The sequence below is a fragment of the Paramormyrops kingsleyae genome, chromosome 2 (assembly GCF_048594095.1).
Source record: "Paramormyrops kingsleyae isolate MSU_618 chromosome 2, PKINGS_0.4, whole genome shotgun sequence".
Classification (NCBI taxonomy): domain Eukaryota; kingdom Metazoa; phylum Chordata; class Actinopteri; order Osteoglossiformes; family Mormyridae; genus Paramormyrops; species Paramormyrops kingsleyae.
The window spans coordinates 11,125,031-11,138,067 of NC_132798.1; the positions used below are offsets into that span (position 1 = coordinate 11,125,031).

Below are 13,037 nucleotides of genomic sequence, written 5' to 3' on the forward strand. Positions count from 1 at the left end.
ACATTGTTGGATTTGGGTTTTGCAAATAGAAATGAATGGATGGTCCCCACAAACATACGAGTACAAATGTGTGTGTGTGTATGCATGTGCCCTGAGATGGGCTAGCATCCCATTCACGATGTATCCGTGCCTTGTTCCTTTTTGTTTCGGATTGGTTCCAGGCCTTTTGCGACCCTGTTTGAGGACAAGCGGGTGGAAGATGGATGGGTGGATAAATTGGTATATTTTGCCACCTAGTGGCCATGTAAACATATATACACGCCGTTTTTTTCTGAGAATGTGCCTAAATGTTTTACGCCCAACGTAAAACAAATGCTGCTGTATACTCCATATTTTGTAGAACACCAGCTGGATGGAAACAAATATAATACGAATATCTGAATATTTAAATAGCAAAAATTGTCTAACAGCGCGATCTAACCACAGCGGAGGACTACGGACCATCGGACGATGCCCTTCATGCTTACGTGTGACTGAATTAAGGTCCACCCCTTCAGAGGAATGTGTACGTATATTTCTGAATAGGGGTCACAGTTCAGCAGAGCTTGCATGTCTTTCTGGTAGATAATACACGTAATCTTTCGTAGCCTAATAACCTATGTGTGAACCGTGTATATGGCTAGTGAGGCCATTATTGGTATGTTGTAAACTTTAATTTATGAAGTGCATTTTTTATCCCGTTTGTGATTAATTGGCAGATATACTAATTCCTTGGCACTTGGCATGATGTTCTTAATAATTGAATTTACCAGTTAAAATTCGAAAATGTTTTGTTGTTAATCGCCAAACGTTTTGATGTAAAGCTTTATTTACAATAAATAAAAGACAGATCATAGCAGGCTTGTAGCCAGAAATAAATTCCATGTGATGTCCGGCGAACCTACTTATCGCTCCCACCTTGGTATAGGTTGCCAGCCGGGGATTACCCCTCGGTACAGGTTCCCAGTCGGGGATTCTCCCTCGGTACCTTTTACCGACCAGGGGCAACCCTATAATTTTGCTACCTGGCTACGTGCCTGAATCATACGTACATTATTAGAAAAATTATTAGGATCGCAAAATATTAGGGTACGGCAGTAATCCTTCGATCTATCTTCCAATGGTTTATTCAATACCGAGTCTCGGGTCTCAAGTGTACTATTAATTGAACGAATTAGATCTACTTAAATGTTACATTTGAGTACTCTGTTAAATTCATTCTAAATCAATACGTTATCTGTAGATTTTGCTGGTCTATTATTAGATAGAGAAAACTAAACGACTACGAATGTCTTTGGATGTACCCAAAATAAGTGATTTTGAATTCATAATTATTATTTTTTTAATTAGTTGTGTATTATTTTGTAGTTCTTGAGGTCTAAAATAAGGCGGCTGAAGGCATCCTAAACAGGCTCTACAATCGACTTTAAATAGATATCAGCGCTTAGTACGCGATTTAGCTGCGATGCGAAAGTTATCCATAGAGGGCGCCATAACAATTTCCATGAAGCTTCTTAAGAACCACACTGATGTCGGATTTGTAACCAGAAAAACGGTTTATATCGACAAGCACGTAAAATGTAAAAACATATTTTAGATTTCATTAGCCCGCGGGCATACAGCAGACTTACCATTTCCCATTTTGAGCGTATTTCGATTAGACCTATTTAAAGTTAATCTTTCCGTTTGATTCTACATTATTTCAGCCTACAGCGGCATTTCCACTTATTTAACAAATTGCAAATAGATGCCAACTTTCAGGTGGTTAATCTATGTCGGGATCATAACGTGGCTAAGTCGAAGTACCCATTATTAAGATTAAGATTCAACTTTATTGTCGAGGCACTTGACGTAAGTTCAAGTACAACGAAATGAAGTTATTTGGACCCGAATAACAATACTTGTAAAATATCTTAAACATCTGGTTAAAATAGTATCATCCATAGTACATGTACCAACGAATTTGATGTATTTTTTTCTTTTAATCATCAACAATGAATAACAATAGAAAACTACAGGGCCCACAATCCCATTTTTTGTGACAATAAGTCTTGGAAGGAGGGGTGCAGAAACCGCACAGGTGTCCTTGTAATTTTAAGATGATGGATATAGCATGAAAGTTTAAAGGATGAAGAAATGGAAGAGTGGTACTTGGATGGGCAAAATGAGGTGTCGCTTAAAAGTCGTGTATTGAGTTGAAAAATCAAAGTTTTTCAGTTGTTTTCAGTAAGTTGAGCGGTTGCCTTGGAGATGTAGCCCTCTGTCTGCTTAGCCGGGTTAGCTAGCCGTCTGCACTGCTTTGCGCTAAAAACTCAGATTCTTGTTCTAACTTTATCTGTTTTGCGAGGAAAATGTTCTACGGACAACATAATAGCAATAAAGTGGATAAACCCGTTTTTGCAGCTCATAATTATGGCATGGTTGCGAGCTCGTGTTCGGCTCCGGAGGACGGTAATATCCCACTGCCGATGTACTTGTGTCATTGTGTTCTCTGTTAAAATTTATTTACATCACACTCGCACTGCAATTGTGGGTTTTGGTTATATTTCATAATCTGATAGTTTTTAAGTATTTTAAGTATTAAAAGTTTATTATAGTTAATTATTAACTTTCCTATATGTAGTTTAAGTATCACTACAAATTAGAATGTGTGTGTATATACAACGCAAGCAGACATATATATATATATATATATATATATTTGAGTGTGTGTATATATATATATGTGTGTGTGTGTGTGTATATATATATGTATATAAAATATATGAATGAATGAATGAATTGAGGTGAAAAACACTTTACATGCGTCAATTGTTATTTTTTACAGGGATAATGTTTCAGAAAAGAAACCGCCATCTGGAGGGACTGAGGTATGAATTTCGAGGATAAAGTAATTTACAAATAGGATCTTGGAAAAGGGGGCTTCACTTCAGCTTCACTAAACCCCGCTCCTGTATGCGAGTTAAACCAGTGGCATGATTCCCTGGCTTTGCATTGGTAACAGGAAACCTATAGTACTGAGTCCTCTTTTTGAGTAGTATTGCTCTGCACTCGCTCTGTTTAAATGGTCTTGATCTGTATGTCATATGCACCTGAATCTCACCCTGTGTATGACAATCGTTCTCAACCTCCTGGCGGTTTTGTCCTTTTCCCTGTGGGTGAAAATAACTAGTGAGGAGCTGCGCCGGTGTACCAGGGACACCCAGGACCTGCAGAGGGAGGTGGAGCGTGTCACCCAGCTCACCTTGGAGGGGATTGGACAGACCACAGCGTTGGGTCCACTCCAGGCACAGCCCTTAAAGGGTGATTGTCAGTTCATGGAGACATCATGTACTGGGCACACCGTGTAATGGGTGGCTTGGGTTAAAATCAGGCCATTAACACATCATGCATTTAAACTAAAATGTCTTTAATGACCGCTTTAGCCGTTATGGTTGCAGTCTTCCTGTAGCATACGCCCTGTGCAGAACACTTGGTCACAGATCGAACACTGAGGGCAGCTGGGTCAGAGGGTCACTGCCTGCCTGGACTGTGCGAGGGCACCAGAAACCCTAGAGGAAATGCACACAAACGCAAGGCGGCTATGCAGATATGCAGACTCCCATAAGCACAGAACTGGGGCTGCGGTGGAATTTCACAACGCTGGGGAGGTGAAGCCACAGCTGTCTGGCCCATTCATTAGAAATGCTGATTATAAGGCATGAGCGATTAGGTGTTATTTTAGAAACTGTCTCTCGTGGTATCGGGCATAACAGCACACTGCTAGGTACCGGGCTATACATGTGTAAATGTGATTTGCACAGGATTTAACTGGAAGAGTAGGTACGATATCTGTAATTCAGATTAGTCTGAAGAATTTGCCTGCATGCCAGTTGTGTGCCAACTGGTGCTTACACTGGCCCAGCGTGATCGCCATTCCTCTGGGAGTCATTCCATCCATCCATTCACCCGTCCATCCATGAGGAAGACCTTCTGTGGAAATAGACCTTGAGTTGTGTCATACTGTCACACAGCTAGCAGAAGCTGAGCTCCTATTTGGATCACGTGACTGTGTGCCTCTTTCCCCAGCTGGTACAGAGAGGCCTGCCGTGCCAGAGGGCCACTTCGCCCAGGAGGGTAGGGAAGGCTGCTTAGAGCAGGCCTCGCCACAGGACTGTGTGTGTCAGAGACACCACAGCGAGGTAGGACTCTAAGTTGCTTTTGCTCTCTGTTAATGGGGTGCGCGCACGACTAGAAGGTATTGGTTCAAATCCCAGGCCAATAGTAGATAATATTCAGTGATTCAGTTATATGTATGGTTAGACATTTGACACTTTAATAGACTTAGTATGTGATTAATTGTGTTCAGAAGTGTTATTTGTCTGCCCTAGTTTTTAATTATTGTACAAATTTCATAGTACTATATACATGCAACAAATTGTTGAAACTAATATTTAGCTTAAGTGCAGATTACAACATTTGTAGAGCCATTGGATAAAAGTGTTTTACTTGTTGATAATAAAATCGCAGTAATGATACAGTAATTCTGCTTCTGAGGATGGCAGAGTGGTGATTGTTCTGTATGCTCCAGAAGCACAGGCTCCACGAGCAGCAGGAGCTTCTGCTGCAGCAGGCTGTGGACAGGCTGCAGACCCAGCTTCAGGAGGCTCAGGCGGAGAGGGAGGTCCTTGCACACTGGAGGTCAGCCTTTACTTTACACCTTCACTGTCATGGGAATTAAATCCTAAATTATTATGAAGGTACCAAATACCTGGAGATGTAGGGCATTTGTAAGTGCCTAAAACTTTTAGTACGGTGGATAATCTCTGCAGTTTTACAACCTTGATCAGAGGCTGCAAAGATAGAGTATCGTCTCTGCTGGAGGCCGTCAGCACTTGCTGTGGTTTAACCTGAATAAGTCATCTGGTAATCCAGATGCTGTCAGGGACAGTCAAAACTGGTGTAAAATTATGGTACTTGCATAGACGTAACATGTCACAGTGAAAGTGACAGGTATGTGGAAATCTAAAAGGGAGCAGATAAGAAAGTGATGCATTGTTCTTCCTGAGTGAGTTCACCTAGGGTGGCTGGACTATAATTTATAAATTCACAAAAGTGTAAAAGGCCTTTAATTAAAGCATCTGTTTTCGTTGTCCATTGAGGATGACTCATAATAATAAAACAGGCAGACAATAATAATGTGGCTATTTGTCACAAGTCGTGTTTAATTGGTCCTCAGTGTCTCCCCCTTCCGGTTTTCCTGAACGTGCGTAGTGGTTCTGAGCTGCTAGCCTGTCTGCGTGCCATGCAGTGCCTTGGAGTCCCGCAGGCGGACGGACGCACAGGAGGACCTCTGCCGGAAGCAGGGGGCGCTGGAGCGGGCGCTTCGGGAGGTGGGCGCCGCGCTGTCGGCATGCACAGACTACTGCGACGGAGTGCCGTTCGCGGCGCTGGGACCGGATGACGGGAGACAGCTGGGTGTCGCCGTGGAGATGGTGCAACGGGACCTGCAGGCCGAGAATGCCGGCCTGCAGGCTAGACTCCAGCCCGTAAGACACTCTCATCCTGTAAGCCAGTGTTTCTCAACCCAGTCCTCAGACGGTCCACATTTCCACTCCCTACCAACTCCCAGCCAATCAAGAACGCAGAATACCTGGTACAGGTGTCCTGGGAGCTGGGAGACAGCAAAAATGTGTACTGTCTGGGGGTGTCTGAGGACTGGGTTGGGGAACACTGCTGTAAGCTAAAATCATCTTAGTCAACAGGCTAAGATAATTTTCACTAACTTGGTAGTAACCCATAGATTTTTTTCTACATCAGCTGACTTCATACTAGGCTGTTATTGCTGTTAATGAGGTTAGGAATAAACTAATATTTGGCTGTGTGTGTAAACACATCTTGAAATGTTTATTCTTGTTGATTTACTTGCCAAAATAAACACATTTTCAGGCTACAATGGGAGATGCAGATTATTCTCATATGCTTACAGAACACTGCAATTTACAAACTTCCTCCCGGAGAGAGCTGATTGTCAGAATTCCAATCATGAAAGTAGACCACATCCTGAATGTTATCTAAATATTTCAAACGGCCCGTTTCATGGTCTTTCTAATAATTTTTCCGCAGTTGCTGACCCGGCCTGCGGTAGGTGACTGAGAGAGACTGTAATTTTGGTACCGAGGTGCGTGGCAGTATGTCTGCTTGCGTTAAGTGTGTGTCTCCTGTCCCCTCAGCTGGAGGAGCAGCTGGAAGTGTTGAGATCTGAATGTCAGGAACAAGCAGACCGTCTGGTGAATGAGCAGGTGGAGAGGTAAAAGGTTCATCTGCACACCTCGCAGCTTGTGTGTTTGTATCCTGGGGGGCAGTGAAGGGGGTCCTCCATGGTGTGGAGGTGGTGTTGATCAGGGAGAAGCTCAGTGGCTCTGAACACAGTGTGCCCCCACCCTCCAGGCCAGGGGTGGGGAACCTGATCCATGGAGGGCCAGTGTGGGTGCGGGTTTTTGGGATGGCCATTCAATGAATTGGCCAGGATTTCCTATAGAAAGAAAGCCCTCTGTCTTATCTCTAAAGACCCATAATTGCTTTTTGTATTTAGCCGTGCATCAGTTACTTTGGTTAATGGACCCATAGCACATTGTACTATAGATGATGATCAAAGATCAATTATTCACTTTGGGTGTACTCAGTACCCAGTTGCCTTGTACCGTGTCCAGCACAGTTTTCCCCCCTTCCCAGTCCCCCACTGGTCTGCGCTCACATTGCCCCTAACGTTGCAGGCCCAAGCCTGTGTTCAACATCATCATGTGTTAACGTCGTTATTCTGTGGCTTATTTGGAGTTGTTTTGGGCACAGTGACACATAACCCTCTTACAGATTTATGGAGAATGCAATGCAGCGATTTTCATTTAACCATGCTGCAGGCATAAAAAGACGGTTCCATATTTTACCTGACATCGTGGACTTTTCGTGTGCTGCATCCAAGTTGTTCCTTGATACTCTCATCAACCCGAATTTCCAGCACACACTGCATTTCTTCTGTAGACCAAAGTGATCCCCTTTTCACCGTGTTTGTTAAATGTTTGTCACTTCTTGACATTCATTGATGTCATGTCTATATTCTGTGTTTAGGCACAGTTAATGATCACACTAGTCAAACAAATTAGACATTGGGGCTGAAGTGTGCTCGGTCCCGGTACAGATCACCTAATATGAGTACACCCTTAGACGCATTGGGTGCATCTGTCTTGCACAAGTGAGTCTGACCTCTGCCCATATCCCTGACCTCCAGGAAACAGGCTGAAGCTCAGATCTCTGTGTACCAGAAGCAGATTAATGATGCTGAGAACACCCTTTCTGCTGTACAGGCCCAGAAGGCATCCTTGGAGCAGGTGAGCATACCCATCTACCAAACATGCAGTAGGGGGTAGGGCAGGGGTTGCGTTTCGGTCATTGGTGACCACTGGTGTTGAAAGCAAAGCACCCAGAGTGCTCTTAGTGTATGTTGGTCTATGGGCCAGTAAAAATGCGACAATGCAACACAAGCATTCTGTAGTCCTGAACATTTAGCTACAGTTTTTAGTGTCTTGCAGATCAATCCGTTCCTTTTGTTGTATATCTGCATGCACATCAATCTATCCTCCCACCAGAAGGGGGTGCCACAGCAACGGTTATTTGAAGCTCAAGCCCAGATGAAAGAGGCCCAGGTGATCAGGGAACGCAGTGCCCAGCAGGTCCAGGAACAGTGCTCTCAGCTGTCCCAGCTCATGGTACCACATTCCTGCTGTAGAGCACACAGATGTTCTGCTTTTGGGGTGGAAGGTATGCTCAAGAACCCCGTCCACTTTTCTTACGGGTGCAGGCCGATCTACATCAGACCCAGGAGGAGCTGACCCTGTGGAAAGAGCAGAACCAGCAGCTTTGTGAGCGAGATATGCCACGGACCTCTGCCTTGGATGCGCTGCGAGAGGAGCTGGACCGGCGCCACCTGGAGGCCAAGCTGCTGGAGGTGCAGTTGGCCGCCCTTAAGCAGGGCCGTCGGCAGGAGCTGGAGGCTGAGCCCCGTGTTTTGGAGCTAAAGGCAGAGAGCGCTGCCCTGCGGTTAAAGCTGGAAGACAGGGAGGGCACAGTAAAGCGACTGCGGCTGCAGCTGGATGGTCTCGCTCGGTTAGCCGCGGGGCAGAATTGCAGCCTGGATGCCTTGCAGACAGACGGGAGCCACATGAGTGATCAGCTGAATCAACACAAGCTGGAGGTGCAGCAGCTGAAGGTTAGGGTGCTGTGTGTGTGTGTGTGTGTGTGTGTGTGTGTGTGTGCGCGCGCTTGTGCGCATGTGTGCCTGCATGTGCCACCATCTGGTTGTGGGTTTCACTGACCTTGACTGCCTTCCTTGAAGGTCGTATGTGTGTGTGTGTGGGTTACTTTGCATAAGTGCTTTCAGATTTGTGTATAGGTTGGTTTGCAGACTTCTTAATTTGTATGTTTGTGTGGACATGTCCATTGGTGTTTGGGGATGCTTGCTGTAGTGCTTGCCCGGTGTAATGCGCAGTTAATCCAACAGGTGGCATTGTTCTTACAGACCTGACAGAGGGTAGCTGAAAGGAGACAGATTGCAGCATATGTTCCAACTTGAGTGATTTCAGCAAATATTCACTTGTATGTGTGTTGTTTTGAGACGCTGCCTCTGTTGTGACTGAGGTCAAGCAGGTCCGCTTGGAACAGCAGGAATCCAGAGCCACAGCCTTGGAGAGGGAGCTGTGTGAAGTGCAGGCCACCCTGAGAGAGAAGGGCTGCAGCCTGGAGAAAATCTTGCTGGAGAGGCAGCATCTGGCCAACGAGCTGAAAGCGCAGAGCTTGCAATTGGACGCCTTGACGGGTGACCCTGTTTACCATAACATACTGTGACACGCTGTCATGTCACTCACTGATGATTCTTCTGAGGCCTACTGTTTACTGTCATGTTCCTTTTTCCGTTTGAGGGTGCAGGCTGAGTCACTCGCGTTTTGGGTCTTTTCTCAGAGGAGCAGGTGGCTCTTAAGCAGAGTCACGGAGCCCACCGAGCAGAACTGGAGAACGCCAATATCCATCTGAGGGCCCAGCTACGGGCAGCACGCAGCGAGCTGTACCACACCAAGAGGACTTTGAAGGCCATGGATGGAGCGGACAGACATGGTAGGTTCTGCTGCCTTGAGTTAGCCTGTACTCTGTACTCTGCAGGAAGGTAGGCGATGGGGACGTCTGGACCTGTATGCTGGGCAGGTAAAGAGGAAGTGAATAGTTCCATGTGGTTGTAGCTGGACACCAAGTTTCTCTGGATCTTCCATGCTGACTCAGGCCTTTTAGAGCCCCTGCCAAATTCCAGCTGTCCAAAAGGTCAGTGGTAATCCTGGTGCTCTGCTAGAAGGAGACAGAGGAATGTTTATTTATAGGACAAAACTCCCAGAAGCCAAAAATACCAACACCCTTCCTGGGAGAGCTGGTGATTGCAGCTCAACTCAGGGAGGTGTTGGGTTTTAACCAGTGCTAGTTTTAGCTGGTATATCAGCAAAGACTAGTCATGTGACTATGTCGGGTTACTGAAACCAAAGGCGGGTTGAAAGGGCTCACTGACCACAGCTGACCAAAGGCCTGTGGCTCATTCATGTTCTAAATCAGTGTTTCCCAATCTGGTTCTCAGGGACCCACAGACAGTTCATATTTTTGCTCCTGTTTTTGCAGCAAAAATGTGGACTGTCTGGCAGGGAGCTTGGAGGGAGCAAAAACATGGAGCCATGGACCAGATTGGGAAACACTGCTCGAAATATTAATGATTAAACAGATGACATCATAAATGGTTTCTTGTACCTACAGTACTGTGCAACGATGTAATAATGTTATAATAATTCACAGATTTTTAAAAATATTTAATTTCCAATTTGGGCGTACTTCACTCAAAGTCTTGGGACAGTTGCTTAATTCAGTAAAATATTATAAATTTATTGATTTCATAGCAAAAGTCCATTGACAAGCGATGTTTGACATCTGCACATGCCATCCACGCAGACATTTTCTTTTTTATTAAGTGTCATAATTTTTTGGCTCACTCATTCAGTTCTGTTCCTTCCGTTTTGCTATTAATGGCAATTATAGTCAAGGCTTCCAAAGGGGTACTAAGACAGGCAGGAGCCAGCAGGGTGTTCTGATAGATAGTGTAATGAGGGGCTGTAAAATCTGGACCTGTAAGACCCTTCCTTCTCATGCCCTCTTAGGCCTGAAGGCGTCTGTCGTCTTGCAGCGGCAGATCACCGCCAAGCGCCAGCAAATCGACGCCCTCCAGAGCCGTGTGCAGCTGCTGGAGGAGACGGTGGAGAGGCTGACCCAGGCAAGGTTCCCTTCTCCGCATCTGGTCTCGTGGTTCTCCTCGCTGGGTCTCGCCTGCGTGCCGCTTTCCCTTGGGCGTGTAGCTGCCAGTGAGTCTGAGAGTCGCCCGCTGTGCTGCCTAGCAGAGGCAGGCCTGGGTGGCAGACGAGCACGAACGCAGCCAGCGCCTCGCCAGCGTGAGCGGGCAGCGGAGGTGTGTGGAGACCCTCCGGGATCTAGAGACGCAGCTCAGGGACAGAGTGGAAGGGCTGGAAACTGCACTGGGCAAGGTATATCAGACTTCCAAAAATTGTTTCTGAATGATATTCACCCTTCCAGGAATGCTTGTAGAGATTTTGGGCCTGACAGCATATCTTTTTGGGCCCCCAACCCAAATCCAATCCAATTATGTTCCAAAGTTTTTGGCCGCCTGCTGCTTAGTGGCCCTTTGGAAACGTCTTAACTCCACCCCCCCCCCCCCCACCCCCACCCAGTTTACGACGCTTCTGCATCCTTCTATTTTACACTCCCGCTGTGACACCCCTTCCTGCTTTAAGACCATTAACGTCACACTGTTTCCTGCCATAAACTCCCTCTGTTGTATCCCTGTCTTTTCTTTCTTACACAACAAAAGTAATGAGACATGGCCTCCTGTACCCACTTCTCACTCTGACATCACTTCCTGTGCTGGACCCTCGCTTTCTTTAATTTCTTCTGCAGATATCTGTGAGGTTCGGTGAGTGCCAAGGTCATGTGCAGCAGCAGGAGCAGGAGCTGGCCCGACTGAAGCTCCAGCATGCCCTGGACCTCAGGGTGGGGCGGCTGGGGGGGCAGGAGTCACCCTTCTCGTTACTGTTTATATTTTGGAATTATTAGTAGATCTATTGCAGAATCTGGGTCTTTCTCATTCTTTTGCACCACTCCTGTACAACAGGTGGCAGTAGTGCCATATATCAGTGACCTCTGTCTCCACTCCTAGGAGCTCCAGGGACAGAACCTGCAACAGACTGGGCGCCTGCAACAGACAAATCCAAAGATTTTCTCACATCCCTCAGAGTTGCCAACCATCCAGAAAAACCCTTCACAATCAGAGGTCAGAGGCCTTGTCCATCACCTGCAGCTCTAATGTCTAGATTGAATTACCTCTTTGTACGGACTCAGTGTCCTGTTATCCCTCTCTCCTCTGAACTACACTGCTACAGGCTAACTGTAGTGTCCTAGCGGAGGACCCCACCTTCGAACTTCACTCATTGGTGCAGGAGCTGCGCAGTTTGACAGGGGACGACAAGTCCCGCCCCCGCAGGCGGTCTACTCCAGAAAGGCCACGCCCCTCAGGCCTGTAAGGAAAAACTGTAACCTGTGTATGTGTATTTATGCGGCATCATTTACTCGAGCGTCTTAATAGTTATATTTTGGATATACTTTTGACTGTCCTGCCTTGGTCATATGCATTCATCAGTCTGTATTTCTGTGTGTTTGCAGGGAGGTTTGCACCCTGCGTGCTGCTGATTTTGATGTGAGGAACAATGGCCTTTCCTGCGAGGGTGAGTCTCACGACATCAGCCCTTATCTCCTGCCGCACGTCTTCCCGCTCTCTTAATTGCATTCTTGTACTTGTAGCAGTAAGAGCAGCAGTGGCCATTCTGCTCTTGATGTCCTGTGGTTTGCTGGTCGTCTTTTTGACCTTGTGTTCTTCCTTCACCAGGAAGTGGTCTGCCAGAAACGCCCTCAAGGCTCACCCCCTTACCGCAGGAGACTGAGCTCGGGTTGGACCCGGGCCGTCGATCCCCTGTCTATGCACTACTGACCTCCAGCCCCCAGATCTCACTCTCGGTCACCAATGTTGGCACCGGCATGCCTCCACCCTAACGGCCAAGTCATGTCTCTAAATGAATTTAATCCATTGCACATCGTGCCTAATGAACAACTTAAATGCTTGAGCTTGGTAGTTGACCAGCAACTAGAACTGACACTGGAGGGAAATCCTGCAGAGAAACCTGGGCAGTGTCCAGAATCTGCGGACCAAAAACCAGTGTGCGGTCCTCCGCTGGCTCTCCGGCGATGAACGAGTGTCCTGTGCCGACTGGGAGTAGCCATGTCATACATACTACTCCATGTTTATGTGTGAGTCTCCAACTCAGGACTGGCCTCTATGCCACCATCAATTTGCACCAGAAACCTCAGAATATTTATAAAACAATGTTTGTCTTCTGTTGTGGTAGTTTCAACTTTACTGTAAAAGTTTACATTTATTTCTTTAGTAGACCCATGTGTCAAGAGCAATATACAAGTTAGGCAAGAATTTGTGAGTCATGAGTTTCTGTTTAGTTTCATCCTCAATTCTGCAGTATGAAGGGCACTGAGATGGCATCCATCCATCCATCCATCCATGACTGCTTATTCAGTACAGGGTCCCAGTGACAGATAAGGTTGGTTTTGTGTTATCTTGTACCCAAGGAAATGTGCTGCCTTTCTTCTTCTGTGATTTACTGAACCTGATATGGAAACGCATTCGCAAGATGTTTTAATGCCAGGCAAAGAAGATACGAGAATTGATGTACAAGGACAGACTCTTGACATGCTGTTTCAGTTTGGCATTTATAATGTTTTCTTAAAACTATGAATCATAATCATAAGGCAAAGGATATTTGATTATGAAAATTTCAAGACTGAATGCTTTTTTTAGCAAAATAAATGCTCACATTTTTAGGCTTTGGCTCTTTTGTATTATGTGTTAAAGACTT

The 13,037-nt window shown here is 46.0% G+C and overlaps 1 protein-coding gene across 14 annotated transcripts; it reads left to right on the forward strand.

Annotated features, from left to right (window-relative positions):
* Nucleotides 1-545: 545 nt before the first annotated feature.
* LOC111839424 (coiled-coil domain-containing protein 158) lies at nt 546-13,008 on the forward strand. 14 transcript variants are annotated; one of them, XM_072705556.1, is made up of 20 exons: nt 551-637; nt 2,383-2,430; nt 2,807-2,849; nt 3,152-3,282; nt 4,048-4,160; nt 4,550-4,659; nt 5,270-5,507; nt 6,192-6,268; nt 7,247-7,346; nt 7,605-7,724; nt 7,817-8,224; nt 8,653-8,830; nt 8,974-9,126; nt 10,203-10,315; nt 10,440-10,583; nt 11,014-11,106; nt 11,273-11,386; nt 11,496-11,632; nt 11,776-11,837; nt 11,999-13,008. In XM_072705556.1, exons 1-20 carry the CDS (start codon nt 616-618, stop codon nt 12,160-12,162), a joined length of 2,568 nt encoding a protein of 855 aa, XP_072561657.1. In that variant the 5' UTR covers nt 551-615; the 3' UTR covers nt 12,163-13,008. The 14 variants fall into 14 exon arrangements, with proteins under 14 accessions (XP_072561666.1, XP_072561657.1, XP_072561642.1 ...); XM_072705541.1 differs by lacking the exon at nt 551-637 and adding an exon at nt 1,386-1,559 and having other exon boundaries at nt 8,659-8,830; XM_072705546.1 differs by lacking the exon at nt 551-637 and adding an exon at nt 1,386-1,559 and having other exon boundaries at nt 8,662-8,830.
* The last annotated feature ends 29 nt before the right edge of the window (nt 13,009-13,037 follow it).